The sequence below is a fragment of the Pelodiscus sinensis genome, chromosome 4 (genome assembly GCF_052426305.1).
Source record: "Pelodiscus sinensis isolate ZL-2025 chromosome 4, ASM5242630v1, whole genome shotgun sequence".
Taxonomy (NCBI): Eukaryota; Metazoa; Chordata; order Testudines; family Trionychidae; genus Pelodiscus; species Pelodiscus sinensis.
The window spans coordinates 108,127,134-108,149,724 of NC_143055.1; the positions used below are offsets into that span (position 1 = coordinate 108,127,134).

Sequence of the window (22,591 nt, forward strand, 5' to 3'; positions counted from 1 at the left end):
TAGAATAACGGGGAAAAGCTAATGTGCAGAGTCTGTAATACAGATTGATACAGGAAACCAATCTCTAAAATGGTTGGCGATTGGTTTCCTTTATCATGCTGTACAAAAAGAGAAAGCAAATTATTTGATTTTCCTCTCCTACGCTACATGACCTAGATTGTGGCCACAGCGTCTGCTGATGCTCTCCCGTACAACATCCTGTTATCATTGGCTCTGGCCTGGAGAGAACTGGAATGCAGCACATTTTATCTAGTCTCTTTTGTAAAGACTTTTTAAAAAAAAATCAAGTTACCCTTTTTTCCCCCACCATCCCTCTTAACTGTGCCTCATTGCCTTATATATGGGGTAAAACACACTCTGGAAAACTGAGCTTCAGAATGAAAAGCAAAACACGGCTCGCTTTCCAGCATGAGCAGGATTAATTGCAGCCATGTAACTACAATACAAAGCGATAACTCTCATAACCCGATACAAATCCTGTTTGAATAAACTGACTTGGCAGCAACTTTTAGAATATTCCGTTGATGGATTGGCTAATGGGGAGAATGCAGCATATAGTGTTAACATGGTGTAGATGAAAAGTAATATTTGCAGGTTAATTTTAAAACACCCTCTGCGTGCGTGTGGGCTAGCTGCACTTCTGTGACTACAACCCGCTCCTTAGAAACCTGTACCTGTTGTCCTCCCTCAGGAATTTCAGCAGAACTCTAAAATTGATCAGAGCTCCATCAGAATCCTGCTGAGGAAAGTGTGCACAGCAAGAACTGGGCTCTCAGCCACTTCGAAACTCACCAATGAACCCCCTGGGCAGAATCAGCCTTGATTGGAGGGATAACCATAGAAGCTGCCACAATATAGCTATACACGTTGTAGAGCAGTGGTCCGCAACCTTTTTGTGTGGTGGGTGCTGCACTGGTGGGTGACATCATTCTGCTGCGTCAGCTGGCCGGCTGGCCGGCCTTATGCCAAGTGCGCCTTCGCCAGACCTCCCCACCGCAGCCATTTTGCTGCTCCGGACCAGCCGTCCTGCTCCTGCATCTTCCCCGCCGTGCTCCCCAGCAGGTTCTCCCGCCGCTGGCGCTTCCCCACGCCCTGTCACAGTGCGAGTTCGGCCCCGCAGCACGTGTGGCCCATCCTCCCCCGGCCATCCCATGTCGCGACCCCGATTAGGTGGGTGCACATAAATGCCCCGGTGGGCACCATGGCTCCCGCAGGCACCGTGTTAGGGACCACTGTTGTAGATATATCCCCTTCTCAAGCAACACGATCTGAAACAAGGCCCCCTCAAATCATAACTATATCAGTTTAGATTCATATACCTTATTCTGAATCTTTTCTCCCCGTTTAGAGATTGACTGCTGGGCCCGTTCCATTATATTAGCAGGGCCAGATGACTCTGGCCTCTTCAGCAGAGTGAAGATTTTGGGTGACTTACACTGTTCTCTGCTTCTTGCTTCTGGTATTTTTAGCTCATTGAGTGCTTATATCCCAGATTGCCCAGTGGTGGGCATTAAGATTAAGGGAAATGAATGAGTAAAGCACATTATCACTTTTCTAATTTAAAAAGGGCTCTAGAGATTATCCTGGCAATTACAGACCAGTAAGTCTAACTTCAGTACTGGGCAAATTCATTGAAATTATAGTTAAGAATAGAATTGTCAGACACATAGATGAACATCATTTGTTGGGGAAAAGTCAACATGGATTCTGTAAAGGGAAATCATGCCTTACTAATCTACTAGAATTTTTTGAGGGGGGTCAACAAGCATGTAGACAAGGGGGATCCAGTGAATATAGTATACTTCAATTTCCAGAAAGTTTTGGCAAGATATCTCTCCAAAGGCTCTTAAATAAAGTTAGTTGTCATGGGATAAGAGGGAAGGTCCTTTCATGGACTGATAATCGGTTAAAAGACAAGAAAGAAAAGGTAGGAATAAATGGTCAGTTTTCAGAATGGAGAGAGGTAACTAGTGGTGTCCCACAAAGGTCCGTACTGGAACCAATCCTGTTTAACCTATTTATAAATGACCTGGAGAAAGGGATAAACAGTGTGTGTGGGGGGTGGTCACAGACGACCTATCGGGGGTGCCTCCCAGGGTGCTGACATGGCCATTGCCACTTGCCTTCCTGCTCTCTGGGGCTCCTCACCGCCCGGTCCTGCTGGGCCAGCTCCACTGGTCTCCCCCAGCCAAGGCCCCGAGCTGAGGTCCCTGCCCCCACTGAGAAGCAGTACAGACACTGAACCACTTCAGGTCCAAGGAGAGGGCAGTTTAGGGCCCAGCCTCCTGAGGGAGCACTCCCCAGATGGGATCAAACCCCAAAGAATTAGGTAAGCCCCCTTTAGCAATGAAAGGGGGAATGTGCACACCAGTTGCTCCCCCAGGTAACAATCGCTTACACTGGGTTTGATAGAAAATAAAAATGGTTTTATTAGGTTGAAGCAGTAGGATTTAAGTAGTAATAAGTGAAAGCAGGCAGAGCAAAGTAGGTTACAAATCAAAAGAAACAAAACCGCTTGGCTAATTCTTCACTGAAACCTCAGTGCAAACTTAAACTAACCCTAAAACCTTTTCCAGCTGCCACTCTAAACCAAGGCTGTCTTCCCCACACTGGGGTCTCAGGCTCCTTCCTTCAGGTGCAGCCCAGCCAGAAGACCAAGGCCTCTCCTCTCCTATTCTTTTTGTTAAAGGATTGAGGCACCTCCCTACCCACCACTGCTCAGACCGAAGGACAAAAGAGATAGTTTAACAGTTGAGGGTTTAACAGTTGACACCCTCCATGTCTCTCATTCACATGTTTGAAACCCACAAAGTATTCCCCACTCCATGTGTCTAATTTTACACACAAATGATACATACAACAGAGTAAGATAAACAGAACCAGCAGCTCATGACATGAAGATCGATGGGTTACATGAAATAATTCACTCAAACCACCTTTGAGTTATGTATATTCATGTCCATGAGTCCATTTCATAAAGCATGGGGGGGGGGATGTCCGTCACACAGTGAGGCTGCAAAATTTACAAAATTTACAGATGATACTAAACTGCTCAAGATAGTGAAGGACAAAGCATACTGTGAAGAGCTTCAAAAGGATTTTACAAAACTAGGTGATTGGTAACAAAATGGCAAATGAATTTTAATGTTGATAAATGCAAAGTAATGCACCTTGGAAAAAAATAATCCCAACCATACATACAAAATGAAGGGGACTAATTTAGCTCCAACCACTCAACAGAGAGATCTTGGAGTCATTGTGGCTAGTTTTCTGAAAATATTCACTCAATGTTCAGCAGCAGTCAAAAAAGCAAACTGAATGTTAGGAATCATTAAAAAAGGGATAGAGAATAGGACAGAGAATATCTTATTGCCTCTCTATAAATCCATGGTACTCCCACATCTTGAATACTCTGTACAGATATGATTGCCTCATCTCAAAAAAGATATCTTGGCATTGGAAAAGGCTCAGAAAAGGGCAAGATAAATGATTAGGGGGTTGGAATGGGTCCCATATGAAGAGAGATTAAAAAGACTGTGACTTTTCATCTTAGAAAAGAAGAAACTAAGGGGGGATATGATACAGGTCTATAAAGTCATGGTAAATTGCATCAACTATTCGATCAGTCAATTAATCTAAATTTAACATTCCTGTCCCACAATCCTGTAACCATTGTATCGGGTCTCTTTTATATAAGATACAATCTCTAGGAATTAGGGGATTGTTCGGTCTGCATCCATTTAGTCCTTGGGGCAGTTGCCATCCTTGCCAGCTAATGGTTTGTTGGATTAGACAACTATTCAGTAGGAAGTGGACTGATGCTACCGTTCCTCTTTAAGAAGCTAATACTCACTGCTCCAGAGGGGGGCTATAGGTAAACAACATTCTCTAACCTCAGTGATGGGTAAAGTAGGCTAGTGAGTGGACTGAATGAGTGCCCGCCTCCCCCTTCATCTCAATGGGCTATAAGATTGCCCTAACTAGGACGATCTCCTAGGATAGGGTAATTTTGCTAACTGCAATTGCGTACCTAGCATTTGCGGGGTGGGTCGACTTTGAACCACAGCAGTGCTTTGATTTAATGCAGAAGGAGCACATGGCTCTCATAATCATTGTTGTGTGCAGTCAGCATGCACCTCACTTCACACGCTCCTGCTTCAAGTGCATGTCACATTAATAAAACTGGCAGGGAAAACCCTGCATGTGAGCAAGAGTAAACAAAATGTCTTGCAGGCCACACGTAAAACCCTGATGAGCTGCATGTAGATTGCCCATCACTGCTCTACCTGCTCCAAGCACTTAAAAGCAACATGTTAGCAGGCACTCTGGATAACCTTCTGTCTGTTGTGTGTGAAATAAGATGTTTAAATAAGTCAGTCACCAGGACACTGAAGACCTGGAGGATAGAAAGAAGGGCTAACTAAAAGCATAAGTGGATAATATCTAAAACTAATTCCTGAGTAGCCCCGCTGCCATGGAACAGGCAGATTAATTATACTCAATATGGTACAAAAGATTAGATACCAAACTTGTTCAATCAATATTTCTGTGTGTGCGTGTATCCTAAACACATCTACCTACTTACAGTATAGTTATTGTAGTTAAAATAACTGCTGATTGGAGAGTCAATATACTAATCTTGCAGCTAAAGCCTGAGACGTGATTTATAAATCATCTGAAATTTGTGGGCACCTATTTTATTTCATTTATATCAAAAGGGATGAACAGCAGTCTGAGCTATCACCTTTAGAACTGAACTCCTACATAGTATTGAAAATTAATATTGCTTCTATTATTTGGTCATAAAAATGGACCTAATGCTTGTTGGCATGAAAACACCCACTAGTGCTGCATTCTCTCTCCAGCTTGCAAAATATAAGACAAGGCCAAAGCTTAAATTAAAATCCTCAGGTTCTTATCTCCTTCCCACAGGAAAGCAAATCTGTGTTGAAAACCGTAAAATTAAGAGGAGAGCAAGGATAGCATAATTTAGCAAAATATCATGGCACTAGATTCTGAGCTATATGACTGGAGGGATAGGTCAGACATTAAGAAGATACTGCAGGCTAATGCAAGTTCCTTAGGGTGGTGCTCTGAAAACAAGCAAAGCAGAAAATACTGCACTGATTCCCAGCCTCTCTCGTCAATGCACTTTTATCAGTCTTTTTTTAAAATGTAGTTATCCACTTAATGCTTCTAGTTCTAAAAATCTAAAGAAATCCTTGATTTATACTTTGAATATAGTCCTGAAATCTATTATTATACCAGGATTTGCATATTGGGATTCATATAAAATTCATTTCAATGGGCTTTTAATTTTTCCCCTCTTAATTCCAAATATTTGACAGTCTGTATCCTTGCTGTGCTTTAAGAGCATTTTTTTCTGACTACTCTCTTCATTTTTAATTAAAAACCTGTTTGTGACATAATTTTTTTTTGCTGAGGGGCAGCACACAGAATGATGGGGTAGAAGTGACGAGTAATGCTATCTGTTCCATGCTGGGATTACTATAGCATAGTCCTGCTAGGAGAAAAGAGGCATGATGATTAAAATATAGAAACATAGCCAATATGCAAATGGCCAGGTTGTGTTTTCTAGTCTGTGTTTTTTGTAAGGAATTCGGGGTAATGTGTGGGACTGCGAGAAGAATTACTGCTGGCAGTATTTCTTTAGCTTCAAGGAACTTCTGAATATTGCAAACATATGTTTTTAATGGCTGTGTCTAATTTGTAGAAAAATATCAAATAAAAGTGTTGTTTTAATCTATACCCAACTGCCTTTGTCAACATCCAGTTGGGCGCACAATAGGACAATAGACACACAACTGGTCTTCTCCGGTATTTTTAGCATTTTTCTGTTCTTAGGTTGACATGTACTAGGTTTCTAAGCAGCAGTGCTCTGGTGCGATCCTTTTCCAGAAACTGCGTGGGTATGTTTTGATCATCAGCAATCTAGTTTGTCCAAAAGGACAACTGTCAACTCCTTATACCCTAAATTATGGTTTTATGGGGGACTGTTCTGTTTGCTGCGAACTGCTGCATTTCTTTAAAATTCCATCACTCTTTTTGGGAAGGTGGGGGAGGACAGAAAGAAGGAGACTTGACAATATCCCAGAAGCGTTTGAAATGTTCAGCAATATTGCTCTGTATTAATGCATACAAACCAGCCAGTGACTTCAAACAAAAATGACACTGATCAGACTCGTTTCACTGTTCAAGGCCAAAGAAATGCAAACTGTAATTAGAGGTCATCAACTAAATACTTAAGAGCTTTCCTGTAATTTCATTTCTGCTGTGTTGAGTCCTATTCTGGTACTATGTAGCCTGCTTGGCCTCTGCCTGCCCTCCTATTAGCTAGCTCCTCCTCTAGCTTCTCCCCATAACCCCACTCCACAAGGTCTCCCAGGAGCAGCTGCAGCTATGTGTCCGCCTCACTTTTGCTACTTCCTGGCTACTTTAGTACTCTGTCTATCCAGTCCACCCCTACAGTTCTCAGGCTACCACTACAAGCCTGACTGCCATGCCTAATCCCCCTAAAAAGAAATCTGCACTCTCAGGTAAGGCTTTGTCTACACTACAAAGTTTTGTCGCCAAAACCTGCCTTTTGGTGACAAAAACCATGAGGATATACACACTGCAGTGGAACTTTTTTGGGGCAAAATGCCCAGTTTCGGTGACGAAAAATGTCCACCTCTGCGAGAGACTTTTGTCTTTTCTCCTCCTTGTGTTGTCGACAAAGAGCCAGTGTAGACACTTACCGGAGGGTTAGTGTTAGTCTGAATCTGCATAAACGATGAGAAGTCCTGTGGCACCTTATAGACTAACAGATTTATTGAAGCATAAGCTTTCGTGGGAAAAGACCCACTTCGTCAGAGTTTTTTCATGAGGCTGATGGATTTCCACTAAATACAGTGCCTTGCATGGTGACAAGTATCGGAGGAGTAGCCGTGTTAGTCTGATGAAGTGGGTCTTTGCCCACGAAAGCTTAGGCTGCAAATGAATCTGTTGGTCTATAAGGTGCCACGGGACTTCTCATTGTTAGTGTAGACACTGGCTTCCACCAGTATCCCACAATGCCTGCCTTGTTGCCTTTGGTCAACTTTGATCTCTGCTGCCCTGCAGGCATGCTCCCCTCCCCCTTTCAAAGCTCCAAGAAGTGCTCAGCAGCTGAGTGAGCTGCTCCATTTGCGGAACACAGAAAAAGCAAATCATTGGACTGCTCCTGTTCTTTGCTGCACTAGGAACACAAGGGCCGGAAGACGGCTGCTGCTGCAGGGGGAGAGACACAGGTAGCTGTGCTGCTTTGACATTCCGCAGCACTGAGGGCTCACAGCTACTCATGATGCCACTCCTGGCAACTGAAGAGGCTGTGGGAGAACCCAGGGGAAATCCCAAGATGTGCAGGGATCAGCTGTGCCTTCCCACAACAGGGCACTGGGGGATTCACAACCCCAGTTCAGAGCTCGCTCTATCGAGGATGGTGCCCCCAGGGTGGACATGATCCATCGACAGAGGGAGCGAAAGTGAACACCTTCTAGCGATTTTTGGTTTGTTGCCTTTTGGGTGTCGATATAAGTTTAGTTAACAAAGCTTGGTTGTGTAGACATAGCCTAAGATTCCATGTTGTGTGTGTTCAGGAACAAGGAGGTTAAATATGGTGAGTCACACAAATAAGAATATTTTTAAAATGTTACTATGAATGTCCCTCCCCTTCTTCCCTCCCCCCAAGAAACTGCTAGAGAATTGGGAATTGCTACTAATGCTTCTTGTTTGTTTGTTTTTTACTGTCTTGCAGTCAAATAAGGTGCCAGTGGTGCAGCCTTCACATGCAGTTCATCCTCTTACTCCACTTATCACTTACAGCGACGAGCACTTTTCTCCAGGGTCACACCCTTCACACATCCCTTCAGATGTCAATTCCAAACAAGGTGAGGCTACTTCTAACAGCTAAAGCAGGCATGTCCAAAGTCCGGCCCGTGGGCCAATTGCGGCCCATGTTCCGGTTTAATACGGCCCCCGCATCCTCCCCCTCTCCTGGCTCCCCGGCGCTCTTTTGAACTGGCGCGCCCAGCGCGCCGCTTCCGGCTGCACCACCGCCGCCCATGGCCTCCGCGGTCCTAGAGCCTGCCCTGTAGGGCACGTCCGCAGCCCCGCTCCCCCGCTCGGCTGCGGGTTCGCCTTGCCCCCGGGCCGCCGTGAGACCGGCGTGCACTGCGCTCTCCGCCCGCCTCCGACTACACGGGCCCTCCGCTTTGAGGCTGAGAGTGCGGAGACGGCCCTCACGCATGTTCACTTCTTCAAATCTGGCCCTCTTTGAAAAAAGTTTGGACACCCCTGAGCTAAAGGAAAGCACAAGAAACAACTGTGAATACTTGTTTGGGAATTCTACTACCCTGGAGCTTACAAACACCACCAACAGATCAAAAGGTCTAACATAAACCCCGCTTTTGGGGTGGAGGTGGGGGTCTCAGAAGAAGATCATTTGCTAGATTGATATGTAACATGTTGGCATGAGACAGCCATTCTTGCATAATATAAATATCTTCAGTGACTGTTTAAAGTTGGAGGATAATGCACATTTACTACCACTTTGGCTTATTTTGCTCATCACAATATTTTAAATGATTAAATAATTCAGTCCTTGGCGCCCCCTGTTGTGCCAAAGTATTGCAGCATACACACAATACGAATCTCAATGACTTGAGACACAGGAAGGAGAGATGAATTATATATTTGAAACATTAAGGTCATTTTGTGAACCTTATATTTTATGTCCTTGTTCCTCTCCATATTTCATCAACAGTAATGCCGTGCAAGAGGAAAGTTCTCTGTTCCCTTTCTCTCCTTATTGCCAGTTACCTTAGTTGAGTAGTGGTCTGTAAAACAGATGTGTAGTTTTCAGAACACACAGTTTGAGACAACGTAAGTCTAGCAGAATCTTAGGCAAGTAGTTTTAACTGTGTATGATTTCTAGTCTTGCAGAAAGACCGAGTTTTAGATGTGTGCATCTTTAGATGTCAGCTATTTCTCTGTGTACAGGTAGTCCCCGAGTTACGCGGATCCGACGCCTGGTCCCGCCGCCCGCCTCCTCCGGGGCGAGAAAAGCTGCTCCCCGTTTCCCTGGTCTGCTGTGGGAGCCAGCAGACCAGGGAGACGGGGAGCAAAGCGGCGGAGGACCCGGGGCCAGACCCGGATCAGCTGGAAGCGCCGCGGGTCGGGCCGGGTCCTGCGCGGCTTTGCTCAGCGTCTCCCTGATATGGAAGCGGCCGCGGGTCCGGCCCCAGGTCCTGCGCGGCTTTGCTCAGCGTCTCCCTGGTCTGCAGACCAGGGAGATGCTGAGCAAAGCCGCGCAGGACCCGGCCCAACCCGCGGCGCTTCCAGCTGATCTGGAAGCGGCCGCGGGTCCGGCCCCGGGTCCTGCGCCGCTTTGCTCAGCGTCTCCCTGGTCTGCTGGGGGGGGGGGGGGGACGCAGCTAGTGCCCCCCCCCAGCAGACCAGGGAGATGTGGAGCAAAGCCCGGGGCCTGTGGTAGAGCAGGTGGGGCGCTGCCGGCTGGTCCCGCAGCACCGCTCCTTGGCGCTACTGGACCAACCCGGCAGCACCCCAGCTGCTCAGCCCCAGGAGTCCTGATTCAGCCGCTGCTGGTCAGTTTCAGGAGACCCAATTTAAATGCTGTCAGTGCACCAGAACCAAGAATATGTTGCCATATGCTTCCAGCTCACTCCGTCCTTCCTCCCCCCCATCCTCCCTCACTTTCACTAGGTGGGGCAGAGGGTTGGGGTGCAGGCTCTGGTCTTGGATTAAGGGATTTGGAGTGCGAGAGGGGCTCTGAGATGAGCTTGGGACAGGCAGCTGGGGTATAGGAGGGGGTTCTGGGTGCAGGCTCTGGGAGGGTGTTTGGATGCAGGGGTGCTCAGGGCAAGGACAGGGGCTTAGCGTGCAGGAGGGGGTTCATAACTGGGGCAGGGTTTCAGGATGTGGGCTCTGACTGGGTCCTGCTTACCTCAGGCTGCTCCTGGGTGGTGGTGCAGTGGGGCTAAGCACCACTCCCAAAAGCAGCCAGCAAACTTCCTCGCAAGTCCTGTTGTGCCCTTTGCCCTGCTCTGTGGAGGTAGGATACAGGGTGGGAGAGGGGGCACCTGGACATCAGCACCCCTCGTCTTCCTCTCCTGCCCTACACAGCAAGCAGGAGGCTCCCGGATAGTGGGGGGGGAGGGAAAGGCAGCTTCAAGGCAAAGGGCAGGAGATACGCAGCATTAGCGGGAGGGGCAGTTGAAGTGCCAACACTTGATAGCTTTCTGGCCAAACGAGTCAGAGGCTCCAAGATCTGCCAGCAGATCCAGATCTACTGGTTAGTGACCACTGCCATACCCAAACAATTCTTAACCAAAGGTGGTGATTTCAGTGGTTGCCATTGAGATTTGTTGTGTTCCTGGAGACAAAACAAAAAAAATGGATATTTTTTCTCAGTTTTCCTTCCTGCACAGCTGAACTTTAAGGTGACTTATCTGGGAGTTGAGGGCTAGTAAATAGTTACAAGACTCTTACTTTTTGTGTATATGAACAAACACACAGCAAAGGCACTGTCCAAGGAGAGTAGTTCTTCCTTTTGCCATCCCTTCATGTATGGCAGCAAGGGCTCACTAAAAATGTGGGTAAATGTCACACTAATAACAGAAAGTTCCACTTTCAGCCCAAACATAATCAGCCCATGCATTTTATTACTTACAGCAAGTAGCCAACATGTTTCTTATTGAATCTGTAGTCCTTGGAGGTCTGAATTCAATGGCATGTTGCAGGGTGTGGGGAATAGCACCAGTCCCTTATATAAAACAGAACAATATATTGGTCTCTTATTCCTTGAGAGCCAGGGGGATTAACCATTGCCAGAGGTGAAAGACACTGGTCTTTTTTTAATTTGGTATGGCAGTTCTGGTTACAGAATCTGTAAGGGTATGTCTACACTACCCTCCTAGTTCGAACTAGGAGGGTAATGTAGGCATACCGCACTTGCTAATGAAGCTCGGGATTTGAATTTCCCGGGCTTCATTTGCATAAGCGGGGAGCCGCCATTTTTAAATCCCCGCTGCTTCGAAACCTGTGCAGCGCGGCTACACGGGGCTCGAACTAGGTAGTTCGGACTAGGTTCCTATTCCGAACTACCGTTACTCCTCGTGAAACGAGGTGTACCGGTAGTTCGGAATAGGCACCCTAGTCCGAACTACCTAGTTCGAGCCCCGTGTAGCTGCGCTGCACGGGGTTCGAAGCAGCAGGGATTTAAAAATGGCGGCTCCCCGCTTATGCTAATGAAGCCCGGGAAATTCAAATCCCGGGCTTCATTAGCAAGTGCAGTATGCATACATTACCCTCCTAGTTCGAACTAGCGGGGTAGTGTAGACATACCCTAAGAGATGAGTACCCAGGAATAAGTCAAATGAAAGTTCACTTCTGTCAGTTATTACTTTCTTTCCCCCCCCAGCCCCCAGCCTGTAACCATGAACCATGACCAGCGGCCCGCGGCAATGCAACTGCCTGTACCTGCAGAGGTGCAGCTAAATAAAGCAGTAGCCGGCCTGGGAGCTAAGCTGGCGAAATGCCTCCAGCTTATTGCCCGCCCCTGCCATAGATGAATTTTCAGCTTCTGGTCTTACGTTGTTCATTGCTGGTCCTACTGAAATGCCAAAAGTGACGGAGTAGCAGCAACATTTTTGGTGACATTTTTGCCATCCTCAGCCCCACACCCAAATACTATAATTTTAAAATGTCTATATTTCTTTTAAATCCCTTAATATAAATGTAGCTTTAAAAATAAGTTTCTGGTCAAAATATCAATATTAAGTGTCTCAAAGTAAAGAGCACAACATTTCATTCTTCATATTTAGAATATGACTATTTACATAATAAATATAAAATTTAAAGTAGCTGATTTAGCATGTAAATTAAATTGCAATTCTTGCTGTTTCAAACCCCTCCTCTTCCTCAAACACATTTTTAATAAACCAGTGTCTGTGGCCTCTAACCATAATTCTCTCACTCTCCTCGGAGTATGAGTTTTAGGTAAAACACAAAAATTACAGGCCCAGTTGGGACTAAGATTAGCTTTAATCTTGAGGTGATTTTTACAGTTGTAGGACTTTGTATTCTGGGCAATGTGAACTGATAGATCACTTCTCATGGGACTCTTACTTTTTCCATGAAACACTAGTGCAATAACAGATTGACCTTGGAACCCACAGGAGTCAACTTGATGAAGAGCTTAGTTGGAGCTAGAGTGACAATCAGAAGCCAGATGAATCATATCAAGTGTGACCATTATAGGCCTGAATATGATTCTTAATTAACCACTGATCCTCTGTGGTAGCAAGTTTCCAAAATCTGTAAATTCATAAGGGAACCAGTAAAAAATGTACAAGGAGCAATTTACCTAATCTGTTAGCTCTGGTGTGCTGCCTGTTGGAAAATGCTTTATTTTTCTCCTTTCATTTGGCTCTTCAGAACACTTGCTCAGGACTCACAGTACTTTCAGAGATGAAGTACAGGCAGTCCCCGAGTTACGCGGATCCAACTTATGTCGGACCTGCTGTTATGAACGGGGCTTTTCTCGCCCTGGAGGACGGGAGCGGCGGGACGCCCAGATGCGCCGCGGTCCGCCACCCCCGTCCTCTGGGGCGAGAAAAGCTGCTCCCCGTCTCCCTGGTCTGCAGGGAGACAGGGAGCAAAGCCTTGGAGCACGCCCGCAGCGGGACAGCCTGGGCGCGCTTGAGCTGTCCCCCTGCGGGCGTGCTCCGCGGCTTTGCTCCCCATCTCCTGACCAGCAGACCAGGGAGACGGGGAGCAAAGCCTCGGAGCACGCCCGCAGCGGGACAGCCGCGGCGCACTTGGGCTGTCCCGCTGCGGGTGTGCTCCAAGGCTTTGCTCCCCGTCTCCCAGGTCAGCAGACCAGGGAGACAGAGCAAAGCCGTGGAGGACTTGGGCGATCCCGCCACCCCCCGTCTCCCTGGGCTGCTGGGGGGCGAGTGCAGCTAGTGCCCCCCTCAGCAGACCAGGCTTTTCTTGCCTACCCCTGGGGTAGAGCAGCTGGGGACTGCCGGGTTGGTCCCGCAGCGCCGCTCCGGACCAACCCAGCAGCACCCCAGCTGCTCTGCCCCAGGCATCCTGATTCAGCTGCTGCTGGTCAGTTTCAGCAGCGGCTGAATCAGGACGCCTGGGGCAGAGCAGCTGGGGTGCTGCTGGGTTGGTCCAGTAGCGCCGAGGAGCCACGCTCCTGGAGCAACCCAGCAGCACCCCAGCTGCTCTGCCCCAGGCATCCTCAAGTCAGCCGCTGCTGAAACTGACCAGCGGCTGACTACAGGAAGCCCGAGGCAGAGTTGCTCTGCCCCAGGCTTCCTGGAATTAGCCGCTGATCAGTTTCAGCAGCAGCTGACTTGGGGACACCTGGGTTTCTTAAGTTGAATCTGTATGTAAGTCAGAACTGGCGTCCAGATTCAGCCGCGTTTGAAACTGATCAGTTTCAGCAGCGGCTGACGCCAGTTCCGACTTACATACAGATTCAACTTAAGAACAAACCTACAGTCCCTATCTTGTATGTAACCCGGGGACTGCCTGTATTGCCAAAGCATCTCCATAAGAGTTTTAGATTTCATGGTGGCTGCATTCAAGGTCCATGGTTTTCTTTTCCTTTCTTATCCTTAGCCTACTGGAAGATGCAAGCTACTTATTATTCTAAAGGCTGGAATTAATGGTGTTTTCTTTTAATAACAAAAAATGAAGCTAACTTTCTTGTGCAGAACAGCAGTTTTTATAGTGATGTTAACCATGTTAGTTTTGTTTTATAGTATTAATCATTGCATTTTCCAAACTTATTTTTCCATGCTCTCCAACAGGCATGTCCAGGCATCCTCAAGCTCCTGATATCCCTACCTTCTATCCCTTGTCTCCTGGTGGTGTAGGACAGATAACACCACCTCTTGGCTGGTAAGTTCCTTTTGCTGCTGCTTAGGCATATGTCCACACACATCCTCAGTAGGAATATTGCAAAATTTAAGAACTAACAAAAACATCACTGTAGCGAAAGACATGACTTATTTAGTTTGAAAGATCAAAAATGTTGATCTTTGAAAGGAACTGGATTTATTTAACATATACAGATATTGACGTACGTAGCTTTCACTTTGAAGTGAGAATACTTCTTATGGTTCTCACATCTGGCTCTTGGCATTTAGTAGGATTGAAGAAAAACAAGTCTCAAGAAACTAAAGACCAATTTTTTTCAATAAACAAAATACTTGTAACAAACTTTCAAGTAAGGATTTTTTTTTAAACTGGAAACTGCATCAAAATAGAGAACAAACTTTTACCATGTTTCTTACAGAACCTGTATGATTTGAGAAGTACACTCAGTTACTGGAGAGTTCATGTATTAATTTTTAATTTTATATAAGCAATATAAGGCTCCAACTTACATGCTTGGAGGAGGATTATTTCAGGAACTATATTTACGTATAGTGCCTCTAATTATAGAATGATCAATAATGCTTAACATTTACTGTCTGAGAATCACCAAGCATTTTAGAATGGATAACAAATGCAGAGGGGGTTAAGTGAATTTGAATCCCCCACCTCGTGACTCAGTTCTGTGCCTTACCTAATGAACCCCACTGCATGCCTCAAAACTCGATGGCTACGTCTACACTGGCATGAATTTCCGAAAATGCTTTTAATGGAAAAGTTTTCCGTTCAAAGCATTTTTGGAAAAGAACGTCTAGATTGGCAGGATGCTTTTCCGCAAAAGCACTTTTTGTGGAAAAATGTCCGTGGCCAATCTAGACGCGGTTTTCTGCAAAAAAGCCCCGATTGCCATTTTCGCGATCGGGGCTTCTTTGCAGAAAACAATACTATGCTGTCTACACTGGCCCTTTTGCGCAAAAGTCTTTTGGAAAAAGACTTTTGCCCGAACGGGAGCAGCATAGTATTTCCGGAAAAGCACTGATGATTTTACAGGAGATCATCAGTGCTTTTCCGGAAATTCAAGCGGCCGGTGTAGACAGCTGTCAAGTTTTTCCGCAAAATCAGATGAATTTGTGGAAAAACTTGCCAGTCTAGACACAGCCTATTAGTAATTACATTGCACATGCATCTCTGAGGTAAGTATTCTCATTCCAGTTTCACAGAAGGGAAAAGCAACATATATTTCGGACCAGATCATGTACTATGCTGAGCATCCTCAGAGCTTGGCACCTGGCTTGTTTAGTTTAATAAATGCAGGTACAGGATACCGGGTTGCTTTTCATCAGAGGAATACACAGCAGGGAGAGAGAGAGGAGTCTTTAAATTGAGATCCAAAGTTGGAACAAGAACAAATGGGTATAGAGTGGGCATGAAGAAGTTTAAACTAGAAATTTAGATTTTTGAAGATCAGAGGAATGTTCTGGAACAGCCTTCCAAGGAAAGTAGTGAAGTTTATGGTGTGGAATGGTTGCTTAACAGTGGCAAATATCTCCAATGGCCAGAAATAGGACACTAGATGGAGAGGGTTCTGAGTTTGTATGGAGAATTCTCTCAGGTGTCTGGCTGGTGAGTCTCACCACATGCTCAGAGTCTAACTGACTCTTTATTTGGCTAATAAAACGTGTAGATGGACTGTGCCCACGAAAGCTCATGATACCATCTACATGTTTTGTTAGTCTGTAAAGTGCTACCAGACCATTTGTTGGTTTTTTTTCTGTACAGACTAACTCGGCTCCCCCCTGAAGCTTCTCTTATTTGGATTTGGGAAAGAATTTCCCCCCAGATCACATTGGCAGAGATTCAGGGAGTCTTTCATCCTCATCTGCAGCATGGGACGCAAGTCACTTGCTGGTTTTAACTAGAGTAAATGGTGGATTCTCTGAAACTTGCAATCTTCAAAACAAAATTTGAGGATTTCAGTAACTCAGCCAGAGGTTATGGGTCTGCTGAGTGGCTGAGCAAGGCTGTGGCCTGCAGTGTGCAGCAGATCAGGTCAGATTAGATGATTGTGTTTGGTCTCTTGGTCCTTATGAGCTCTGGGTTCTCTGTGTCTTGTGCGATCAGGCCAAAAGTCACTTTCTGAAAGCCAGGTAGTAAGGTAATAGCAAAGACAGAGCACCTGATTTCCAGTTTAATGTTCACTGGTCTTTAGACTGAGCTGCCGCTTGCACCGGTACCAGATGATTTCTGGTATTCCTTTCCCAGTTTTGATTAAGTGCCAGCATTTCTTCTGAGTAGTTTCTTCATGTAAAGATGGGAAGGGTATGGAAGGGAGGAAGGAAATGGAAAGGAGAAAGAAGAGGGGACTAGCTAATTGTCAAGTTTGGAAATCCACTCAGCAGTGCTCTATCATACCTGAACATATTCTACAATCTGTTGTGCTCTGCCTCTTTCCAGCTCAATTTTGTGCTGCAACATTACTGAGATTTCTACCACTTTTTTCTCCTGCTTTTGAGCACTATTCCTCCGCCCGCCTCCCAGCACATACTGAAAGTGTGAAAACTGTCATCCTGAGAAGCTTTGGAAATCCCAGTTTTAACACTAAAACCTGTCCATCAATAGATGTTTGAATAGAATTGATTGAGCTTAGTCTTTAAAAGATGGATCAATTATTCTGTCTGAACTTTGTTACTTAAGTGCATTAATCTTTGTTCAAGAGTTGCATCAATGCCAACTGAAAGTAAAGACAATGTGAACTAAGCAGAAAAAGTTCAAAGTGAAGCACTCATTTGGTGATAGATTTCCATATATAGAGACAATATCTTTAAGGAATTCTAAAGAATGGTAGAATTTCAAATGAGCTGGTTTTAGTCACTTGATTGCAAAGATGAGCCTTAAACCCAAGTGACTAAAATGTACTTATATTTTATTTAAAGGTATAAATGAAAACAAAACTTTTTTCTTTAGCTTCTTAGAAGCACTGACAACTTGTGTCATGCTGGTCGAGATGCAAAATGAAGACAGTCCCAGGGTCTCAAAGATATTTTTCAAAAGAAAATTCTCCAAATAGTTCTATTGGAATCAGACTTAATACACTAAGAATGGGCCAGATTCTGGTATTTGTACAGTGACTGCAATGAAACTACTGCTCCACTAGAGCTAAGGGTATTGGAATTTGGCCCAGTGATTTCAAACTGGCCAGTGATTTTTAAAAAACAAAAACTTAGCTTATGAATATCTTTTCAGTGGGGGAGAGAGAAATCGTATTGCGTGTGAGTGTGTAGACAATGGTGAGTTACAGAATACCTGGCACTGTTTATGCTACCACGCTGAGTTCCCATCAGGTGCTTGTGACTCTAGGGGTATCTTTTAATACAATATCATATTATTGATGGGTTCCTTTCTTCTGTGACCTCAGGCAAGGTCAGCCTGTATATCCCATCTCGAGTGGATTCAGGCAGCCCTACCCATCCTCACTCTCAGTCGACCCTTCCATGTCCAGGTAGGTGTAGGAGGTGAATGACTGACTGGGGAGTAACTGCTGGCATTAAAGGGCAAGTTGCTCTTCTGCTTGCGTTTTGGTCTGCCTTTGCTTGCTTTTCAGTCAGCTACAAATGTATGTGCAATTTTTATTTTAAAATGTCTCTGTATGTACAGTTTGCCTGGATCTCACACTAGTCTCATTCAGCATTTCCCTGACCGTCAGCGAAGTATTGAAATTAGAAACAGTTATGAATTGTGTTAACCATTTCACATAAAATGAGAATGATTGGGTGTGAGACACACCGTATTAGGAGATACCCCAGATTTTTTCTTCAGGAATGAAACAAAACCTCTGAGTCTAGTTTGAATTCTGTAATTTACCCTCTTGAGTTTAAATTGGGTACCGTGCCATGTGGAAATATGCAGAACTCCTCCCCAGTTGGAATTTCTTAGCCCAAAGCTATTAGAAGGAAAGGGATGCCAATAAGCTGTAAATACACACAGTCTGTCTGTACTGGTGTGTGAATCTGGCACTATGTTTACATAGTAGTGCAAGCAAGCAATGCTAACTGAGACTTGGCCGGGCCACACTCCAAATCTTCTCTATGCAATGCTTTTGCACTCTGGAAAGATGGCTTATACATCCTGTGCTTGGTGTACACAAGGTTGCAATGTCCCATCTCTGTGTTTTGTTTGACTTATACTGGGCATTTGGATTGTCCATCTAAGCGATGGTCTCCTTACAATTTTTTATATGGGTTTCTGTGTTTAATTACTGTTCCTCTACTTCTTTTCAGGTGAATTACAGGCATGTTTCAGTCAGGGTATCCAAGAAGAAAATAGCTACCCTTTCCACAAGAAACTTTGCCCCTTCCCAACCTTATTCTGTTGGGTTATTAGTTCGCGCCTTCAAATCACTGTAGCATAAGCCTCAACACCAACAAAAGCAGCAAACTGCTTTGGGGGGGGGGCGGGGCTTGATCCTGCAAGTACTGCTCACTTGGGGAGCTATCCAGCAAGCTACTGAAGCATGTGCTTACTTGGAAGCAATGAGACTTTATCATGTGCTCAAAGAGAAGCATGTGCTTAAGTGCACTGGAGCCAGAACGCCCAAGTATTTTGAGGCTCACAGCCCTGATTATGAGGATGACTTTTTTCTCCCTATCTTGACGCAATGAAAGGAAGTCACCTAGTTCTGGAAGAGGCAGTTATTTTTCCTTCCAGAACACCAGATATGCATTTGAAATTAAAAGATTAGCCCCAAGAGTTGAAGTAAAGGGTATAGGTGAAATGATCTTGAACCCTTACATATTGACTTTAAAGTATTTTTTTTGGGGGGGGGGGGGGAAGGTTATAAACTAAATACAACCAAACCTATGGGATTTTTTTGACTCTTCCTTTTATTTTTCTGCATGGCAGTTACTTCCTTTTTTGGCTGGTGATGGATATTTTCAATATTTATATGCAGCTGTGGAAATGCACTTTTTGGTTAAGGGTATGTGCATTTTTATTTCTATCCAGTGTAACAGTAGAGACGTTACACTTCCTTGTGCACATGGCCATCTCTTTATCTGAGAAGTAATAAAATAACTTCTTCAGACCCAAATATGGGCCTATTTTGAACAAGCTTAGATACAATGCATGAATCTCAGCTAACTAATTTTTACATATTCTTCATTGCAAGCTCTGTAGTGTTCTGCTGCTGAGGTACAAGCTTTGGCTATGCCGCCTGGTCTTGCTATTGTTATAGACTCTGTACTTGGTTTGTTTGTTTTTAGGTTTTCACATCACATGATTCCTGGACCTCCAGGCCCTCACACAACTGGAATCCCTCACCCAGCTATTGTAACACCTCAAGTCAAACAGGAACATCCACACACTGACAGCGACTTAATGCATGTGTGAGTGTGCCTTTCTGTGCTAGCCATTAATATGCAAACACTTCAGGATTTAATAGTTAAAAGGAGGTTGAGACATTAAAAACAAAACTAGTATCCTTCTAAATTATGATTCTGTAAAAAGGGGGCAGTGGATGGGTCAAAGGAGGAGTATTAATCTGAAGCCTTTGCCTCTCCGCTACTCTTCTGAATGTTATATAAGGTGATAGCTGCTGAAAGGTCTATTGCCATTTGGTGGCTTACCTAAAACTAGGCTTGTGAACTGATGCTCCATCGATTTCTAGTGCAGAGCTGCTGACTGCAAAAACCATTACAACTGGCATCCTTTTTAGGAAAGGAACACAAAGGGCTCGAGAAATAAATGGGCAAGGAGACTGGGCTACCCTTTCGTGCCAAAGATGGTCTTCCAGACCACTGTGGAAACTGGTTGGCTGAGTGTTTATTTCATGGATAAATCAAATACAGTTTCATTCACTCTCAGAAATTGCAATCCAGCACTCTGTTCCTTGAGCACTAAATTTGCTCCTGAAACCAGAATACAGTAGGATCCTCACAGTTACAAACATCATGGGAATGGAGGTTGTTCATAACTCGGAAATGTTTGTAACGCTGAACAAAATGCTGTGAGTGTTCTTTCAAAAGTTTATAACTGAACTTTGACTTAAGGCATCTTTGAAACATTACTAGGCAGAAGAAAAATGCTTTTATCCATTTTAATTTTAAATGAAAATAGGGGGCTGCACACCCTGATCGCTATGCTTGCAAAACCCCCTCTCTCTGGGGGTAGGTGTCTGGCTGGGAGGAGGGCACAGGAGTGGGTCGGGAGCAGGGTGTCAGGCAATGGGGGAGGAGGCTGGAGCAGGCTGCGGGTGCAAGGTCTCGGTGGAAGGGATGAGAGAGGGCGCTGGGATTGCAGGGTGTCAGTGGAGTGGGGTGTGAGTGTGCAGGGTCTCGGTGGAAGGTGTGTGTGAGGGATCTGGGGGTGCGAGGAGGGGAGAGACTTGCGACTCCTGTTCCCCCTCCCCCCCCGAGCACCAGGGAGGGGGACGCTATGTGGCTTCCGGCCCCCCTGGGGCACCAGGGAGGGGGAGTCTGCATAGCTCCTGCCCCCCTTGGAGCATTGGGGGGGTCCACATAGCTCCTGCCCCCCTCGGAGCACTGCGGGGGGGAGGAGGAAGGGAGGAGACTGGTGGCTCAGGGTGGAGGGAGGGCTGCGGCACAAGAGTGATGTGATGACCGCACTCTGTCTTTCTGCAGGAAATTTTTTTTTGAGAGAGAGAGAAGCAGGGACACAGTTTCCTTATGACAACTTTTTTTTAAAAACTCCCCCTCTCCTTTTAAGTAGTTTGTTTAGCACAGTTCTATATGGTATTTCCATTTCTTTTCTTTGGTTTCTTTTGCTGCCTGATTGCATACTTCTGGTTGCAAATGAAGTGTGTGGTTAACCTGTCAGTTCATAACTCTGGGGTTTGTAACTTTGAGATTCGAGTGTAAGTTCAAAAGTTGCAATAGTAGATCCAACATGAGTTCTCAAACTTAACATACAGTAGCATATCCTTAATTTGAAATTGAAGCTTGGAAATATTCCTCTCAATATCTTTTAGGCTAAAGGTAAACAGATGTTATGATTTTTTTCCCCCACCACGTTTTAGGAAGCCTCAGCATGAGCAGAGAAAAGAGCAAGAGCCGAAAAGACCTCACATTAAAAAACCTCTGAATGCTTTCATGTTATACATGAAAGAAATGAGAGCAAACGTCGTAGCAGAGTGTACTCTGAAAGAGAGCGCAGCTATCAACCAGATTCTTGGCAGAAGGGTATGTACAGTAATATATGTATGTACTAGTAATTGGGGTTAGAGGGGTTTAAGGCAAACTTTCTGGCTTGATGTGCTGACTAGAATACACCTATTAACATAGCTAGTAGAAGCAAGGGTGTGCAACTAAAAATAAAAACTGTCATCTTGGTTTCATGCAGGAGAGTCACCCCTTTCTTACGTGCTGTGCTACAGCCGAAAAGCTGCAATTGTGTCTAATCAATGTGTTACCAAGGGCTGTTTTAATATTTTACTAACTCCATCTTAGGTTGGTTTAACTGCACTGTTTGTGATGGGGATTTTTCACATCCCTGCACCATGTAGTGGTACCAACCTAACTTCCTACTGTAGACCAGACTTTAGAATTATCCATGCCCAGCATTGGTAAACTAGCCAAAGAGATATAGCGCTGTCTTAGTAATACTGCATTTTCACTTTACTTTAAAAATTATCAGATCGGAATACATGCCAAGTAACATGATTAGCTTTCTTTGACAGGATAACAGGCCTTGTGAATAAAGGGGAAACAGCAGATTTGATATAGCTAGACTTTAGTAAGGCATTTGATATAGTTTCACTTGTCCACCTCATTAACAATTAGGGATGGAGCTACTGTAAGATTGGGACATAACTGGTTGGATAACTGTTCCCAGAGTGTAGTTATCAATGGTTCACAGTCATGTTGGAAGGGCATAACAAGTGGGATTCTGCAGGGATCAGTTTTGGGACCAGTTCTGTACAATATCTTCATCAATGATTTAGATAATGGCAAAGAGTACACATAGAAAATTTGCAGATGATACCAAGATCGGAGGGTTGTAAGTGCTTTTGAGGATAGGGTCATAATTCAAAATGATCTGGACTGGGGTGGGCAAAGTGCCCTCTGCGGGCTGGATCCGGCCTGCCAAGGCAGTGGATCCAGCCTGATTGGCCTGGGGTGGGGTTTTGCTCAGTCTTCTCACTCCTGCAAGAGTGAGCAGCAGCTAGAGAGATATGCTGGCTGTTTTAAAACAGCTGGAGTGTCTCTAGCTGCCGTGCACTCTTGTGGGGGGAGGAGACTTCGCACGATCCCTGCCTGCAGGCCCTGATTGGCCTTCGGGCAGGGAGAACATGTGAGATCTCTTTTCACTAGACTCCTAGAGGGAATGCCAGCTGTTTTAAAACAGCTGGCATTTCAATCTAGGGGGCAGGGAGGGAGGGAGAAGACTTCTCATGTTCCTCCACCCCAGGCCAATCAGGGTAGGGAGGAAACACAAGAAGTCTTCAGGCCCCGCCCCTTCTGGGGTGGCCCTGGGTCAGTTTAGAAATATCTGAAGTGGCCCTTTTTTAAAAATTATTGCCTACCCTTGATCTGGACACACTGGAGAAATGGTCTGAGGTAAATGGGATGAAATTCAACAAGGACAAATGCAATGTACTCCACTTAGGAAGGAACAATCCACTGCACAC

At 45.2% G+C, this 22,591-nt stretch overlaps 1 protein-coding gene across 4 annotated transcripts in view; it reads left to right on the forward strand.

Moving 5' to 3' along the window:
- The window catches only part of LEF1 (lymphoid enhancer binding factor 1), a 126,467-nt gene that overhangs the window by 66,752 nt on the left and 37,124 nt on the right, over nt 1-22,591 (forward strand). For 2 of the 4 annotated variants that reach the window (XM_089777635.1, NM_001286923.1), the window contains 5 exon segments: nt 7,796-7,928; nt 13,884-13,974; nt 17,366-17,449; nt 19,209-19,331; nt 20,981-21,143. In XM_089777635.1, the coding sequence (XP_089633761.1) occupies nt 7,796-7,928; nt 13,884-13,974; nt 17,366-17,449; nt 19,209-19,331; nt 20,981-21,143 (594 nt within the window). 4 annotated transcript variants of the gene reach the window in all.